General features: G+C 32.6%; 3 protein-coding genes across 3 annotated transcripts; 1 reads left to right on the top strand and 2 right to left on the bottom strand.

Annotated features, from left to right (window-relative positions):
• Positions 1-6,067: 6,067 nt before the first annotated feature.
• Positions 6,068-7,751, bottom strand: LOC131605370 (uncharacterized). The gene is made up of 5 exons (XM_058877734.1): positions 7,615-7,751; positions 7,059-7,382; positions 6,665-6,811; positions 6,438-6,525; positions 6,068-6,345 (listed from the first exon to the last, which is right to left on the bottom strand). The coding sequence occupies exons 1-5, from the start codon at positions 7,668-7,670 to the stop codon at positions 6,076-6,078; spliced, it is 885 nt and encodes a 294-aa protein (XP_058733717.1). The 5' UTR covers positions 7,671-7,751; the 3' UTR covers positions 6,068-6,075.
• Positions 7,752-9,958: 2,207 nt separating this feature from the next.
• Positions 9,959-11,351, top strand: LOC131602388 (senescence-specific cysteine protease SAG39-like). Its single transcript, XM_058874477.1, has 2 exons — positions 9,959-10,514; positions 10,614-11,351. Exons 1-2 carry the CDS (start codon positions 10,067-10,069, stop codon positions 11,198-11,200), a joined length of 1,035 nt encoding a protein of 344 aa, XP_058730460.1. The 5' UTR covers positions 9,959-10,066; the 3' UTR covers positions 11,201-11,351.
• Positions 11,352-12,456: 1,105 nt separating this feature from the next.
• On the bottom strand, positions 12,457-14,137 carry LOC131602389 (large ribosomal subunit protein uL5-like). The gene is made up of 5 exons (XM_058874478.1): positions 14,009-14,137; positions 13,804-13,911; positions 13,677-13,719; positions 12,943-13,138; positions 12,457-12,765 (listed from the first exon to the last, which is right to left on the bottom strand). The coding sequence occupies exons 1-5, from the start codon at positions 14,009-14,011 to the stop codon at positions 12,573-12,575; spliced, it is 543 nt and encodes a 180-aa protein (XP_058730461.1). The 5' UTR covers positions 14,012-14,137; the 3' UTR covers positions 12,457-12,572.
• Between the last annotated feature and the right edge of the window lie 5,363 nt (positions 14,138-19,500).

Genomic DNA, 19,500 nt, shown 5'->3' on the forward strand with positions numbered 1-19,500 from the left:
TGTATATAAAAACCATTGGCTAATCATATTTGCTTTAATTCCATGTTAGAATATTAACATTTGCGCTTAACATTATTATAATCGCATACTAATTTTTCTATTACGTTACTTAGCTTTTTAAACTATCTTAGTGGATACAGACGAATTGTGGTGCTTAACGACAGTAACACACCATCTATAACCCAACAAAAGTTTCGTTCCTGCTTAATATATATAATGCCGTTAACCAACGCCACACCATGCAACTAATGCATGGAAACTCATTAACGTACGTGTACAAACATGCCATAACTTACCAATTTAACTAAATTCCTATCTGATTTCAATATTCAACTACAAAAGGGTAGAAAAAGTTATTACACACAACCTTGCAGTACAATGTCATTCAATGTAACTTACAAAACAGCCACCGACATTAAATATACCATAATTAATACAGACTGAAGTTCATAAATACTTCTATTAAATTGACAAAAAAAGATCAGTGAGAACCTATGTAAGTCACAACCTTCTTTAATTTCTCACACCAAAAATACATATTAAGATGGTAGTCAATGGTAATCGATCTCAACCTTCAACGATTCACAACGGTAACCACTATTCTCGATGCACGAGCACTGCGAACAGCAAAAACCAGCTTGTCTCCTTTTTTAAGTTCCCTCTCCTTGGCAAACTCATACCAACCCCGTCCTATGAACCTCACAACCTTATTCTTCTTCTCTGTAAGGTGGACTTCACAAGCATAGTGTTTTCCTGTATCAACATCGTGAATCTGTAGCACTTGACCGTCCTTCAATAAATCGATACCAACAACTTCCTGAGGGATTTCCTTCAGAATACAACATTGCTGTAAGTCAAACATTTCATGGCCCAATCATTGTTAGTAATAATGTCTCATATTATTCTAAAATGAACTACTCACCAGCATATGTTTTGTAACTGTTTCCCCACAATTTACTTTCAATTTCCATACATGGTATGTTGTGGTCCTGCCAACTACTTTGTCTTTCCTCTCATCTTCGTCTTCTGAGCTGTTAATAAAAATAAGTTAAATAAGCAGCTTTTATTTCCATACTATAACATTTTTAATTTATGAGATTAATGAAATTTATGTTAACCAATACCTATCACTGTCTGAGGATATGGAAATACATGCTGACCCACTACCTATCACAGTTTTCATTTTCTTCGAAACCCTAACTTCTTTTGAAAAATCACACCCACTACCTATAACACTTTTCATTTTCTTCGAAACCTGATGTTCGTTTGGGAACTCACCCTGTTGAATCGCACTAACCTTAGCATCCTCGGCATCAACTACACAGCCAATCAACTCACATCCTTTTTTCAGAATATTCTGGTTCTCGGTTGAGTTACCAGCTTCATTTCTCCTTTTGGTACCGGAACAACCGACAACCCTGGTACCCTGTTTCGAACCCTTATCCTTTTCGCCTTCAACCTGCCTGTTCTGGACGAACAATTCCATCTCTTTGTCAATCTTCATTCTTCTCCATCTCGCCTCCGCCTCAATTGATTGAAGTGACCTACATAGTTATTTTATAGGTGAGAACAAGTAATTAATGCTACCAGTTTTGTTAATGCAAAACCAATAAATATGAGAAAACAGTCTTTATCCAGTAAACTAAACATAACCCAACAAATTACTCACCTTTCTGGTCTTTGACCGTGAAATGGGTTCCCGTAACCATTGTTGGCCATTTTTCAACTGATTGGTGAACAGTTAATATGAAAGACTCCAAACTTCTCGCGTTCAACAACACCCGCAGCCGAATACAATGTTTTTGCCCTAATTTGCGTTATTTATTTCTTCATCATACTTACTCTGCAGACAATGGGTCGATACACCAAGCCTAAAGCCCGGCTTATTCTACGGCCCAATATTGTAATAATTATTTTTACAAGACATCTTTGGGAACAATGCAATACTGTTATTTTATATGGTATAACTTATTATCGCCATTGGATTTTATATCAACACTAACCATTAACGTACTATAATTTGTATGGGTAACATCATGAACACCTTTTTTTTTTTTAAATTGTTGATACTTACTTTGGGAACAATGGATCAATATGAATGACCTAAAGCCCACGTTATTCTTGAGGCCATTATTGTAATAATATGTTTTTCCCAATTGTTAAGTTGGAACGATGCAAATAATCTAATTTTTCATGAATTAAGTTTTTATCTCTATTGTCTAAACTCCAATACTGACCATTATTGGTCTATACTTTGTATGGGTTGCAACATTAACTACTTATTTCTTCTCTTAACAAAAGAACAATTCTATTTTTCTTTTGCCTTTTACGCACTGTTTTAACCAAATTTATTATTATTTATTCATGTACCAATGTCATTAACTATATTATCAGCTATACACAAAACCATTTTTTAATGGCCTGAGGAACTTTAACATTTGTTTATCCATACAAAACTGACTACAAACTTCTAACTCTTTTAATATAAATTAATACAAACTACACTGATCCAAATGTTGTACAATACACAGGCAATATCAAGTTTTGAAGCAAATGCATTACAATTTTCGTGACAAAGCAAAATACTACAAATATATAAACTTAATATAAAATCACCAAAACAAATTAACAAAATAACAGGTCCTTTGTTCCTAACAACCAGACACTATAATCATTGTCTGATAAATAACAGCATTATACCATATGCCTGAACCAAGGCATTCAAAACATCCTGATTATAAAACAATAAGGGTTACACCCTTATCTATTCTATTAAACACAAGGTTATTTTTTCTATAAACTTTTAACATGTCATTTAATTCGTCATATCAACTAATCTACATAACTTATTTACAAGTTATTCTTTCTATTATACTTATCCATTAAAATATTCATTTCATCTTTTAATTTACCAAAAAATCATCAGCCTTTTAATAACAACTACTACAATGCATCCAATTTTTTTATTAAAACTAAAACAATTACTTTAATAACCCATGTCATAGATATATATATATATATAGACTAAAATCTCACAGGAATCCAATGTAACCTAAACAAAATACAACAAAATGTACTTAAATTACCATATGCCATAACAAACACATCCCATGTTTGGTTGTCCAGAAGTATATTACAACAACATTAATTTATAAACTCTTAATAAAACCACTTAGTACACAGTAGCCCAAAACAAACACAACTTCAAGGCATCAGGATCTTCACTTATTCCGACGGCAAACAGATACCAGAATTTCTTCCACAGGAGGGTACCTTATGGTGAAACACAAAACATCACCTTTCTTCAAGTCTCGGCTCTTGGCAAACTCATACCAACCCCTGCACAGAAACATCTCATTTTTCCCGTCTCTCTTCTTCAGGACACATTTATAGCGCTTCTGTATCTCTGTGTCATACAACATGATGCTGTTCTTGCCGACCAACTTACAAGCAGTGATTACCACGGCAGGAATTTGCTACAATTTAAAATGCATTGCTCGAATTAAATTTTCCTAAATCAAAATCTTAGAATAACTTTAAAAATCATGTCAGACACATGTAGACTTTAACTTAGGAACTTACAAGAACCTGAGTCCCCATTGTTGCTGGCTTGGTGACCTCCTGGTTCCAGCTTTGTTCCTTTTCCATTACAACTGCCTCATTCTCTTGGCTGAATGTAATTGTAGCATTATCAAACATTTAGATAATAATAATCAACTAAATTCTATTACTATAACATAGCAGGTTGTCAAAATCTATGTTTTAATGCCTTGTCTAAATTATAAAAAACAATTTTAACATTTAGGGTCTCACTTTTGATTTGGATTACCTTCTTTATAACCAACAGAAATTTTTATATATACCTTTCCACATGAGATGAAATAGAAACGTCGTCCTCTTCATCCTCTACCATTACTTCTTTCCCTTTCCTAATAGATCTCCTATCTTTCACACCGCCACTGGGTCCATATTGCTTCTTGCTGCTGTTGTGCAGCTTTGTGCACCCTGTGCCCTCCATCCCTTCCCTACAACAACAACAAACACATTAAAACCGTCTTCCTAATTATTCCACATTACGCATATTATTATAATACTTTTCTAACTTTTACCTTTCTTCAACTGTTGTGCTATGTCCTTTCTTGGTCATTTGCCTCTTCTTAGACTTTTCCATTTCTTTACCAACCTGTTCTTCCCTACATCCAGAAGAAAATCAAAAGAAACTTCTATCAACACATTAATACAATTATCACACCGCTTTTATCCTTATGTATTACCTACTTAAGGTCATCTTCTTCCTTTGATATGTCCAGCAGTTAAATTAATTCATATGGCTTCTCACATACCCATAATAACTATCATCTAAATTCAAAGTAAGTCAGTTAACCAGATGGTGTCACGCTTTTACCTTTCGGAGTCAGAGGATAATACTATCACATCAGATTCAGCCTTTCTAATGGACTTCCTTTTTCTATCGCCAGAACAAATAAGACCCTCACCTGCAGCAATGCCCACAGCAGTTCCAGAATGGGCGGATTGCCAACCGGCCTTCCATTTTAGGGAAGAAAGTCGTTTGTCAAGAATTGCCATTACACGCCGAAACTCGCTCTCGCGTTTCCAGAGGCATCCAACCCACTTCCTGCGGTTGCCTCTCTCCCAACCTCTCCTCCATTTATCTCTTTGAGTTATCAGTTGCACCACCCACCGAATCTGAATCTCCCTCTTCACTCTTTCCCAGTTGTTCTCCCTTGCGAGTTGCTGTATCGTTCTGAAATTTCAACAAACAATTAAAACCTAAAAAATGATAAATATGAACAGTGAACTCTTACGAAACTAAACACTTCAAAGGTGTTCACGTTTAAGAAAATTCTGTATAACTAAACGATTAAGATGAAAACTGAAATCATCTACAATATAACTACATGCAACTAACCGTTGGGGGATGTCATATGGCCCGGAACCTGTCATTGCACCGCGAGATGGTTCGTTGCTCCGTCGACACAGCCTTCGTCACCGTCCAGAAACCCTAACGTTTGACGAAAATACTAACTGAACATATGCCAACAACCTATATGTTACCTTCTGTTGCATGTGTTTGTCTTGGGCCCTTTAGTTCTATATTTAGCCTAATGTCCTTATCTTGGGCCCATTAGATTTTGTTCTTTTTTGTCCTTTTTAAAAAAAACAAATTGTGTTGCAACTATTAAATCATATACATTACAAACTGATTAGTACTTTATGATGTCAAGTATATTTATTATAAACTATATTTATTGGTTTTTTTTTTGCCCTATTTGTATCTCTTTTTTTTCTTTCCAAGTTTTGACTTATTGGACCTACTAATTTTAACTACATAAAGTATATAAATAATTTAAAAACTCATCCTATTATTTTTTTTTCCTACACATTTTTTAAATCAACCTATGTTATTTTCATAGTTTTATTTACTAATAACCCATCTTACCGATTTTATTCCGTTTACTTAAAAAGTACTTTTCATTATTGTTGTTGAGTCAGATATGCTTATAAAAAATAGATATCTCTAAAAAATTCATCTTATTAGTTGTGCTCAATACAAATTATAATGTTATTAAATGTAAACCCTCAATAAATTGTTTCTTTATTTTTAAGTGAAAACATTGTGGTACATACCGTAAGTTATTATTTACTGATAATTTATATATTGTAGATTTACAAGTTTATATGTTATTTTTGCCATGAATTTAAGGGTACAAACTATTACTATTTTAAAGCCAAAGCCTCACACTTATTGGATTTGTAGATAACATACAGCAGTTCCAATCCACCAATGCTAAGAAACTCCAACATGTGGCCTAATGGAATGAAAAATGGTACAAATCTAAATCGTGGGGCCTGACATTCTCAAAATTTAAAATTATCCATGCAGCAAAAGTACTGATATCAATGTCGGGAAGCCAAAAACAAACCCCATGTCTAAGAAATTCCATGCAAACAAACAACCAAAACCAGGACAACTTAACACATATGTCCGGAAATTAAAAAACTAACGCAACCATAAATACAACATAGTCTGCGAATTAATCTCCAACAACCCCCTTAACGCGAAACTCCATCTGCTTTTCCACGCTCTACAGCCACCACAATCGATTCCACCGGAGGATATGTGATAGAGAAGCGCAGTGTGTCTCCCTTCTGAAGGTTGCGGTCTTTGCAAAAATCCGACCACATGCCACATAAATACCTATCCACCGTGCCCTCCCTCTTGATCATCTGGCAGTAGTAGGGGACATCATTGCTGCGATCGATCAAGGTTACTCTGGGAATCTTGCCATAGATGCATTCACGAATGACAGCTCTTGGAATAAACTGAAATAGAACAAATAAACACCAGCTTTACGTTACCACTTACTACGCAACATTGTACATTTTGATTATAGCTACGGTAAAATGTGACTTACCAAAGCATTCTTTCTCAGCTTCTCAGGGTTGTCCACAATCCTGGTCCAGCTAGCCTCCTTAACAGACACCGGTGCAGAAGTCGAACTCCTACATATGTTAAACAAATACCGGTTTATATAACAACGTAGAGGTATAAATGATGAACAATATATATATATATATATATATATATGTCTGTGACATGATTATATGTTCAACGGGATATTCATTGACAAATAATGCTTACCTTCTGTAATTAGCACGTCCGACACCCCTGCGAGAAGGTCTTGCATTGGCTTTGTCTTCCTGCAACTTTGGTGATTTCTCCACACTGTTTCCGACAACTTGCCTCTTGCCTTTCACCCTGTCCGACATTGTTTTCGCTCCAGAATTCCTAAGCCAATACAGTAGGAAACAAAGCCAATATTAATGTCATCATTTGTATCTTTGTAAGTACTAATTTAACAACGATTATATTTTTACACCTTTCGGTCTAATGTATTTGACAACGTATTCACGGCAAAACGTAATTACCATTCAAATTGCTAATGCTTAGTAAAGCACTTGGTATATATACAAACAAACGAAATTGATATTCTAAAGAAGTTGGTTATAACAATTAAGGACCAAATCACTAATACCTTTGGGATGACGAAGTTTGAAAGGATGCCCTGTAGACGGCCGCATGATAGCTTTTTTTTCCATGCTGAACACCTTTTCCTGACTTCTGTTGTTTCCCTTTGCTGCGTTCTGGAATTTCAGCATGACCCACAGCATCTTTTCTCAGTGCACCCTGTTCATCTTCCTCAGACAGAGGTTCTGGTTTCACCAACGCTGCCTCTATTTCCTCAATGGCATCCATGCTTTCTTTTTTCACACGACGACACTCCTCTAACATCTGTTTCAACACATAACTCCGTGTTCGTTTCGGAATCTGTTGGATTTCAGCCGGACGAACTACACCCCTGCACAATAAAAACATTACTTTACTAAATCGTTAGGTGTTCCTCGACGATATTTGATCATTGCATCTCATCCACGATAACCGTGGTACTTTTCTAATCTCAACTGCGCCGTTGGAGTTTCATCAACATATATGCATGGAAAGCGAGGATATAACCTTTTACCCAGATCAATGGCCACTCCGACCACATGCAACCCAAAAAGAAACCCTAAATGAAACGGGAAAAATCTAACCTTGATGTCGTGGTCTTCACCGTAGCTTCGGATGGGTTGACTGCAATTCCTTCCATTACGTTCCACACTCTTGCTCCGATGACTTTCGATTAAACCGTTTTTTTCCGCCTCCAACAATGTAGCCCTACGAAAGGAAAAACAAGACAGAGTTTTCTGAGAGAGTATTCTGAGAGACACACCGGTTGTTATGTTTCTTTCATTGCGTTTCCCAGGCTATCATGTGTTGGTTTCCAAAGTTGTTTTAATGAGGGTAATGTCTAACGTCTATTCAATTATTACCACTTCTTTTTCTTTAAATTTGGAACATCATTTACGTTTATAAACTAATATATATTATGTAGAGGGTTTAAATATTACAGCATTATTATAATGGTTTCTAGAACAATACTTATTAATTAAAATTTGCTAATAAATATAATTTTTTTGTAAATATATTTAATAAGGGAATGTTAATGGTCATTTTCAATCCCGTGCGTTTGACCAAACCAACCACATAATATATTTTTCTCATTTTAATTTCCTATTTATTTTTAATAAAAATTTCAAACATGTTAAACACTTTTTTTATATGATATTAAATTAAACATGTCACTTATAATTATTTGATCCACTAATTACAATATGTTAAACTCTGTATTTTCTCTTAAAAATTCTAGATCATATATATTTTTTTTATATATATATCTTACATTATATTCTTCTTTGTTTTACTGGAATTTATTTCTTATACTAAAAAATTTAAACTCTACATCAAAATATCAGTTATATATCTAAAATGAATGAATGCGCATCCAATATAACAACCCGTGCACACGCACGGGTTAGTTACTAGTTGAATTTAGAAATTTCTTTATCCATCTCCTTATGGGTCTGATCCCTAGTGAAAATTGAAATTTTGATTAATTCGGAGATGCATCTCCGAAAATAAAAAAAAAAAATTGAAATTTTGATTAATTCGGATATGCATATCTGAATTAATCAAAATCCCAAAATATTAAAAGTTTTGGAATGTTAATCAATAGATGAGGGATCAAGTTTAATAAAATATTTCTTTTTTCATATGACCAATAATTCCTTTTATATCTATTTAATCAATTTTATATATTAACAAAACATTATTTTTCTCTCACATGAATAATCAATTTTAGATAATGTCAAATAAATAAATAAATAAATAAATAACACATAAGTCTACTTTTATAAAAATGAATTTAATTATTTTTTTAGTTATAAATAACACTACTAAAAATTTGATCAACTAACGTACTTTTTATATTACTACTAAAAATTTACTATATGATATTAATGAAAAAAATCTTTTTTTAATTCTTAAACAAATTTCTCATTATTTTCTTCAATTTTATTTAAATTAAAGAATAAAATTAATATTTATATGTATAATTATACTAGAGATTCACTTAAATTTTAATTCTATTCAATTAACAAAGTACTATTTACATTTACTACTATAATTTTTATCAAATTGATTTTAAATATGAAATAAAAAGTTTCTTTTAATTTTTTTAAAATATTCTCATTGTTTTTTTCATTTTATTAAAATTAAATTTTATTCTATTCAATTAAAATAAAGTATCAAATAATTTATTTGTAAATAAAGTAATAGTGTATAAAAAATTGTTGAAAAAATTTAATTATAATTAATAACTACAAAATATTTTAATTTAAAAAAAAATGTTAATAATAATTATTATATTTTAATGATAATGATATATATTTAATAATATCTTTTAATTAATACAATTAATTATACTATTAATTGTATTGATTCTCTTTTATTTTAATTTTTTAATAATTATTGAATTTTTTCGGAAATGCATATTCGAAACATTCCAAGACCAAAAATTGAAATATTTCGGTTATGCATCTCCGAAAATACCCCCTCTCCAAAAAAAAGTGATTTCAGAAATGTATCTCCGAAAACACCTTTTTTTTTTGTGTTTTCGGAGATACATTTCTGAAAACACCTTTTTTTTTTATGTTTTCGGAAGTGCACTTCCGAAATCAACTTTTTTCCAAAAAAAAAATGATTTTGGAGATGAATTTCCGAAATATTGGAGCATTCTGAAAATTTTGCCGGGGGTGACCATAAAGGTTAGGAGGTCAATAAATAAATTTCCTTGAATTTCCCATACATATAAACTATATTATATTGCTTACTTTAATTATATAGTTTAATGAGTTTTTACCGAGTTGTAGTGCCTCTTAGACAAAACAGAACACAAGCTACCATGTTCTTTAAATAATAATATAAAAATAATAAATATGCCGTAGCAGAAATCTTGAGTAAGATAGCAACAATGCAGATTCAGATTAATTTTAAGTTTTTTACCTTTATATAAACCACAAATATCATTGCCTTCAATTCATACCAATTTACAATCCTCCCTCAAAAATCACCTCAACTCAACAAAGCTTTCTTTGATAACAAAAAATGGTTTCTAAAAACCAAAATCAATACATGTGTGTTTTGTTCCTCATCCTTGCACTTGGTGTTACTAATGTAATATCCCGAAATCTGCAATCATCTTCATCATTATCATCCTTAGAAAAAAGACACGAACAATGGATGACCGAATATGGCAAAGTGTATAAAAATGATGCTGAGAAAGACAACCGTTTCATGATATTCAAGGACAATGTTGAATTCATTGAATCATTCAATGCTGCCAACAAAAAACCTTACAAACTAAGTGTTAACCACCTTGCTGATTTGACTCTTGAAGAATTTAAGGCTTCCCGTAATGGTTACAAAAGAAGGTCTACTGGTACTGAGCTTACTTCAACATCATTTAAATATGAAGATGTGACTTCTATTCCAGCATCTGTAGATTGGAGGGTAAAAGGTGCTGTTACTCCAATCAAGGACCAAGGTCAATGTGGTAAGTATAAGATAAACAATGAACAATATTTTACCAATACTTTATTATGATTTTATTTGACTCAAATAATTAATGTTTGTTTTGAAAATGAATATCAAGGGAGCTGCTGGGCATTTTCCACTGTTGCTGCAACTGAAGGTATCAACCAAATAACAACCGGCAAACTAGTATCTCTCTCAGAACAAGAGCTAGTTGATTGTGACACAAAGGGAGAAGACCAAGGATGTGAAGGAGGACTAATGGAAGATGGTTTTGAGTTTATCATCAAAAATGGTGGAATCACAAGTGAGTCTAATTATCCTTATAAAGCAGCAGATGGCAGTTGTAACACTGCAACAATTGTTCCTGTTGCAAAGATTAAAGGATACGAGAAAGTTCCGGTCAATAGTGAGGATGCACTTCTCAAGGCTGTGGCTAATCAACCAATATCAGTTTCTATTGATGCGAGTGATTCAAGTTTCATGTTTTATTCGCATGGAATATATACAGGAGAATGTGGAACTGAGTTAGATCATGGTGTTACAGCAGTTGGGTATGGAAGTGCAAATGGAAGTGATTATTGGTTGGTTAAGAATTCATGGGGAACAGTGTGGGGTGAGAAAGGATACATAAGGATGCAAAGAGGTATAGCTGCTAAAGAAGGCTTGTGTGGCATTGCCATGGATTCTTCTTATCCAACTGCTTAATTCATTTCTCCAATTATGTATATATTGAATCTCAAGCATATGCTTGTAGTTTCTTTTCTTTTACTTAAACAAACTTATATGGATACATACATGTAAACTAATACTTCGTGGCATTAAACATACAAAATCTATAAAGCCATGTTATTTAAAGTTTAAACACTACAAGACACTCTATATCCTCATCTCTATCTCTATTTTTTTACCTTTTTAACCTATTCATGTTTGTTAGATAATTTAGGTTAAAAGAACAAGATTAAGAGACCTTGACATTAGATATTCACCTAAATATTTAATGCGAGACTTTAACCACTCACATCATTTCCTCTAACATCATTTCCTCTATTTTTATTTGATGCGAGACTTTAACCACTTACATCCGTATCCAACAACTTCCCTCCCAAGTGTGAGTCATCCAACATCATTAGCTCAAACTAGAACTCCACTCCTGCTCCACCATTGAATCTAACTGGAGCGCATCTAGTAATGAAAGTATATCAGTTATAGTTTCCTCAATTTTTTTTCTTTTGAATTAGGCTCATAGTTATAACAGAATGCCCTTGCGACTTTATTAGTTATAGTTTCCTCAGTTTTTTTCTTTTGAATTAGGCTTATAAACAGAGATGCGTCTTGCCACCCATACTTCATTTGTAAAGTATCAAATATCAAAACAGTTTAGAAACTAAATGGAAACAACCAATGAAGAAAGAAAAAAATTAAGATAATAAAAACTGACTAGAAAAAAGGAATGAATATAGAATACTGGTTAATAATAGAAAAGACGGGTGTACATTACATAAAAGAATAATAATTTATTAAATGAATAATGCCAACATGTGTTTTATGTTAAGAACTAAATAACAAAAATTATCTTAGAAATTGTGTATTGAAATTATTACAAATATATAACTTTTGTTTTAATGACAAACTTCTTGCTGGGCGTGAAAAATTACGGCAATTATGACCAAAGGTGAAAACTCAACGTCTAACCAAGCACGCTTTATCTATAGGTTGTTGTTCAGTTGGTTCTTTTTATCAGGGGGTCTTAAATGTAGACTATTTCCTACCTGTTCTCTATATGCCCAGATGAGAAGCCAAGAAAATAAAGCATATTGTAACTATTTTTTAACAAGGTTCAGAACCTCCCATTCGAGAAGCCAAGAAAATAAAGCAAATTGTGACTTATTGTAACTGCATTCAGAAACTTGGAAGACATATTTAAATAGGAAAATAGTTAACTCATGTGCTTCATCATGAAATAACAGAAAATTCAAAATATCATAGCAATCCATCAAAAATTTTAACAGAATTTAAGCTAGTATCAGAAAGACAACAAACTATAGATGGCAAAATCAGTACCCTAACACAAAATAACTCAGATCTGCTGAGACTTGTTAAGGATAACTCCCTCATACTTCACTTGGAACCATTTCATCGCATCATCCTTGGTAACACGGTGTTGGATTCCGACACGGGCTTTGCATCTACGGCGACGACCAACGCGATAACCAGGACGCTCCAAAACAACAAAGAAGTCCATACCATAAATACCAGTAGATGGATCATATCTGAAATAGATTGCCAAATGTCAGAGAAAATGTATAAATAGTTCCAATAGAAATCAACCTAGCATATAATTGAAATTAGAAATGCAGTTTCTACCATAACCTATGCCAAATTATCAAATATAGTGCCTCAAACGGTTAACTGGTATCATGAAACTGTAGGGTTGTTGATAAGCTTACTTGATTCCAAGATCAATATGCTCCTGAATTCCGAAGCCAAAGCATCCAGTGTCACTGAAGTTCCTCCTCAAAAGTTCATACTCCTTCACCTTCAGTCCACTCTCCAAAAGTTGCATGGCCTTGTCACCTCTAACAGTTACATAGCATGCAATCTTCTCATTTCTTCTGATACCAAAGGATCGGACAGTGTACCTTGCTGAAAAAATCCAACAGAGAAAATAGAAATGAGACAACAGATATCATTGTAAAATAGATTTCATACTCAGGCTCCATTTTTAACATGGAAAATAGAATTAATGGAACAGAAGCCAGACGAATGAGTACATCAAAAGTAAAAGCCCATAACTATTTCAGGTCTGGACTGCTGAATGCATTGGCAAAAGCTATACTAAGATGGTTAAAGAGAAGAATTTGCATTACAAAGTTGACACCAATCTGTTACTTCTAAAACACAAAACAACCCCTGCCAACACTTTAGTCCCAAGTTCAAACTTATTATAGAAATCACATCAAAACAAACACTAACATTACCACCCTATTATCAAACTTTTCACAGTGGCATTAAAAAACAAAATATAATTGAACTTCTAATTGTTAACCCTAAAATAGACTTGACATAAAAACCATGTTTTATTTAAAAACGTTAAACTTTGAAATCACAGACAACAGAATCACAAACCCATTACAAGCATAAAAAACAACTAGATAATAAATTATGGAAAAAAAAAACTAACCTTTGGAGAACACTGGGGTTTGTCCACTGAGTTGCTCTAGCACCTACAACACAAACAAAAATTATAAATAAAAAAAGAAATTTTTAAATCAAAAACAAAGGAATCGAACGAGAAGAGCAATGAAAACCTTGGCAGCTCTGGTGAGACGATCTCCACTCTCACCAACAGAGATGTTGAGGACAAGCTTCTGAACCTTGATATCCCTCATAGGGTTAGCCAATTTCGCCTCGGAAGCCTGAGTTCAATTCATAAAAACACATCATAAATTTTAGGGAAATGAAGAGGAGATTCAGAATCTGGGAAGAACGGGAGAGAAGATGAACAATGCATACCATTTGATCCGGTTGGTTGAAGTGCTGCGGCTGCTGAAGAGAAGAATGAATGAAACCCTGTATATACCTTAACCCTAGTTATAACCAAGTTTTTTTATTTTATTTAGGTTTTCTGGTTTGGGCTTATCCTTCTTTCTTTCTTTATAAAAGGGCCCATGGTTTCTTCATAAAAAATGTCCATTATAATTTTTTTTTTTCACAATGATTTATACATTTTATAATTATATATATATATATATATATATATATATATATATATATATATATATATATATATATATATATATATATATATATATATATATATATATATATATATATATTTTGAAGTATATTTTAGATTTATTTTGGAAAAGTATATTTTAAATGTTAATTTTTATTATACAAAAATATCAAAAACACATTCATGGAATAACTCATCAATTACGTCATTAAAATAGATTAAAACAAATTCATTTAAAGTTATAATCAAAAGAATGGGGCAACTCATATTATAAATACACGTGCATTCGCACGGGAATTGGTATGGTATGTACGCTTTTGTTTTTAAAATATAATTAAAATGTAAATAAGAAAAATAAAATTATTTTATCAAAATAGTTTATTATTAAGATCCATTTTGGTCCCTCACAAATATTACATGAGTCAAATTAGTCCCTCACAAAAAAATTGACTCAACTTAATCCCTTATAAAATTTAACCGGATCATATTAGCTCTTCTGCTAATATTTTTCTCAAATCGGTTTTTTCTACTTCTAAATTGGTTCTTTTCATACTTCAAAACTGTGACTGGACTGACACGTTAGATTTTTTTTAAATACTAAATTAATTTTTATTTTTAATTTCATTTTTAAACAGTTATCAATGAATAATATCAAAAAATCCAAAATTATTTCAAGTAATTTTTAAACAAGTAATTTTCATGATTTCTACTAATATTGATAAATTTTATACATAAATTTTTATCTATGAGGTCTCAAATCCAAGTCTCTTCAAGTTAAATGATTTTCACTTTACAACTAGACAAATCAATTTCTATCGTTCATAAAGTGACTATTATTTACAACTAGAAAAATCAATTTCTATTGTTAGTAAAGCAACTATTATTTACAACAAGGCAAATCAATTTCTATTGTTAGTAAAGTGATTATCATTTACAACTAGACAAATCAATTTCTACGGTTAGTAAAGTGACTATCAATAACAATTAGACAAATCAATTTATGTTGTATTAAATTGATTGTCATTTAATTTGAAGAGACTTGGGTTCTAAGTCATATTGATACAAATTTTATATTTTTTATTTTAAATTTAGAATTGTTTAAGATTAACCACGTGGGTCTGAGTTCAACTCCTTATAAGAAACAATTTTGGCTTTTTAATATTATTAATTTATAATTGTTTAAAAATGAAATTAAAAATAAAAATCAATTTAGTATTTAAAAATGAAAAATAAATAAAATCCAACGTGGCAGTCCAGTCACGGTTTAAAACTAGAAAAAAACCTATTTGAGAAAACTATTAGCAGAAGGACTAATATGATCCGATTAAATTTTATAAGGGATTAAGTTGGATCAACTTTTTTATGAGAGACTAATTTGACTCGTGTAATATTTGTGAGGGACCAAAATGAGTCTTCACTCATAAAAAAAAACATATTTTTTTAAAAAAAACTATTTTTAAATCAATAATTTTCAAATATTATTTTTAAAAATTTTGTATCTTAAATTAAAAATAATTTCAAAATAAAAATATTAGATACATAAATAATTTAAAAAACACTTTTTTGTGTGTTTTGGATTAATACATTATTTTTACTTTTATTTTTTTTAATTGTACGAAAAAGTGTAATAACCCGTGCGCTCTCACGGATTTTGGTATAGTTACCCGTGCATTTATACGGGTTATGGTGTGTTACCTGTAACACACGAAAATTCATTAATTATTTAAATGAAGTATTAAGGATTTAATTGTTGAAAGTAGTCAAAGTTGGGAATTATCGACGTTATTATAAGAGGTGTAAAATGGGATTAATAGATTGATTAGAGTTGTTAAGTGGATAGCCGGATTAATTAGTCGGATTAGTCGAAGAATTAATATTAGAGATAGTATTAGTTTTTGTGAGAATATTATTTTATTTAGTTGGGTTAAGTTGTGCGTGAGAAATAGCAAAATTTGGGGTATTGTATAGTAGGCCAATTAATATAATTAGTACACCCATTATTTTATTAGGTTATTAGAATATGGGATGCATAGACAGTAGTCAAAAAACAAAACCAAACCATTAAGTCACGTAGCAACTAGGAGAAAAAGGGCTTGGAGAAGCACAATGGTTTGAAGCATACGGTTGATTTTGCTGAGATATTCTAGAAGAGGAATCGTAGAGGCAAGCTAGGAGATCTATCGGTGTTAGAGCAACCTTCAATCCAAGGTAAGGGTGGGGTTCGATTTCTATAATTGGGATTATGATAGACCGTATGTGGGGTTGGGTTGTATGAATTTATGCCATGAATTGTATGTTGATTTTGTAATGTTTTGATGCTATGAGAATCTGTTGGGTCGGTTAGTTGTTCTTTATCTGTCGATTGTTGGCGAGGATTTAAGTTGTTTGTTTTCTGTGATAAATTGTATTACTGAAGTTATCGTTGTATTGGTTTACGTGGTCGATTGAATAAAAGCTTCAGGACAAACTAACCGGTGTAGTTTTGGTGTAGTTTTCTGGGAAGGTATGATTATATGAATAGGAATCTGGAGTTGGGGCAGGGGCCACCCCAACTAAGGGGCGGGCACCTAAGAGTGAAGAAGAAAAATAAAGTGGGGACCACCTAGTATAGGGGTGGGCGCCCTTGGTGGAGGAAAGAGAGAAGGGCAGGCGCCCTTGATGGAAAAGAGAGAGAGAGAGGGGACGAGCTCCCTTTGTGAGGAAAAGAGAAGGACGGTCGTCCCTTAGGCATTTTAGGGGGCCACTGAATGTTGTTTTCCTATTTATTCTTCTTAGTATTACATTGTAATGTAGTGTTTCAGAGTTTTAAATATATATGTAGTAACTAAAAATTTTAGGATGAATAAACAAAATTGTAGAGTATATTTCAGTAGTTTCATACTATTAGAATTGTACGAAAACAAATTAATATGAGTAATATAAATTGCAGGAGTAGTGTATCTAGCAGAGTTTCACTAAAACACGAGCGTAGTTTTGAGTAGCAGTGACAATTGGCAGAAAAACCTGTTAGAAAATGTAAGTAGCAGAGAAGAATTTTTAGTAACATTTTCAGAATAAGTACATAACAGAGAGGTTCAGTAGTGGAAACACCGTAGTAAGCAAATTGGAATTTTATTTGACATAGGTGCTTTACAAGTAGTAGAAAAGTAGTAGGTATAATATTAGCAGCCTGGACTTGTTATCAATGTAGTATTATTTTGACAGAAAATCAGCATGAGTCTTAGAACAAGTGAACACCTTAGTCATTTTAGCGGAGAGCTTATTTAATCGACTTAGTTGAAAACTGTCTGAATAATTATTATATGCTTGTAGATCATTTTAGTTGTGTTCGTATGTGGTATATTTTGTTGAACAGATGGAAATCACAGGTGTTGTTGTATCACGTTGATTGCCTCTAATTATTGGCAAGGATATAAGGTTGCAGACCTATGGCCAATGTTGATATATTGTGAAGTTGCTATGTATTTTATTGTTCTTGTATGACATTCATATCAAGTCTCATACTTCCCATTATTAAGTTGGAGCGGATGCTCAATATGTTGGTCTGGACTGACAAATTAAGTTGGAGGCTTATGTCTTGTTGACACCACTATTAACTAGCGGCTTCTAAATTGAAGTTCTGCTCCGATGGTACCACATGCATATGCATCGTTTGAGTCGCATTGTTGAGTTGCATAATAATGATTATTGTGTTGTTGAAGTTGTATTGAGTTGAGTTGTTTGGAATTTGTTTGTGTAGCGGTGATGTTTATATAATCCAACTTAATATACTATTTATCATACACTTATTTATATATTTTGATATCTCACCCCTTTCTTTTGTTTCGCCGTTACCTTTTGTTGTAACCCAAAATTTACCCTCCTGATTTTATTTTCTAACTGGCATAGGTTTTTTGTTCAATTTCATCATTTTATTAAGGCATTAGCATATTGCATTTCATTCAAGAAAAGTAAAAAAAATACGGTTATGTTCATATATGCGCATTTTGCACGATTGTATGGTTTAGTAGTATTTTTATTTTCACATTACTAACTTTATATTTTCGGTTTATAATTTTAATTCAAAATTCAATTTAGTTTCTAAGTTGAATTTTTTATTAAAGTTAAAAATCATTTTTTTCTCTTACCATATTATTATTGTTTTTGTTATTGTTTTTGTTATTGTTTTTGTTTTTGTGCTTTTCTTTTATTTTCATGTTTACAGGTGCAATTAGAGATGTATAGTTGGAACATTATCATTAACATAAAGCCTCACGTGTTCCTAGAGAGAAAAGGTTTAACTTATCACTAGAACTTATCGTGTATTTTCCCCTTCTTTTAGGGTTTTTCTTTCTCCCTTTCAATTAGGTTTTTTCTCGGCGGCGTAACCCTCTCTCTTCCCAGATCTATCTGGTTAATCATAGTGCACAAGCGCAAAGAGCTGCGATAATTAGTTTTAAATATACGTAGTCTTCCCTTCTTCTGGCCTTAATATACCATCATGGAGAGATGGAGAGATATCCCATTATCCAACGAGGAGGAAGAAGGAGTCACAATTGAAGTCGAAGAGGAGAATGGTGGAGAAATATTCGAAGGAACCCTTGCAGGGAAACTGTGGTCGGAAAACAGCTTCAACTCAAGGGCCTTTGTTTCTACCATGATAGGAGCATGGAAACTAAGGTTCCCATAGAAACACAAGAGTTGAACAAGAACTTATTCCTTTTTCATTTTAGTACGAAGAGGGATCTGGAAAATGTCCTGCGAAACAGGTCGTGGAGCTTCGACAGGAACCTCCTAGTCTTAGAAAGAGTTTTTGGAGAAGGACAACCCTCAGATCTTAATATGCACTATAGGGTTTTCTAGGTTCGTATCTATGAACTACCATTGATGCTGTGATCTGAAGCAATAGCGAAGAAGATAGGCGATATCATGGGGGAGTTTCAGGAATTGGATCATCGGGAAGCCTTTAGGAATGGACGATTCCTCAGAGTCAAAGCAAAAATAGATCTCAAGAATCCTCTCAAACGAGGGACTGTGATAAGTTTCAAGAACAAGAACCTTCGAGTATACTTCAAATATAAGCGCTTGCATACTTTCTGTTTTGTCTGCGGAAGACTGGGCCACCAAATCAAGGACTGTGAAGCGGTGGAAGATTTGGGGGAAGAGAGATTTGAAGATATAGAACAACAACAGATATATCAAGAAGGACTCTGATTCCAATTCTTGCAGCAAGAATTTCTTCAACTTCTCGTTCATCCAGAGCAGATGTGAGAATAAGAATAAATCGAAG

Source organism: Vicia villosa, linkage group LG5 (assembly GCF_029867415.1).
Source record: "Vicia villosa cultivar HV-30 ecotype Madison, WI linkage group LG5, Vvil1.0, whole genome shotgun sequence".
Taxonomy (NCBI): Eukaryota; Viridiplantae; Streptophyta; class Magnoliopsida; order Fabales; family Fabaceae; genus Vicia; species Vicia villosa.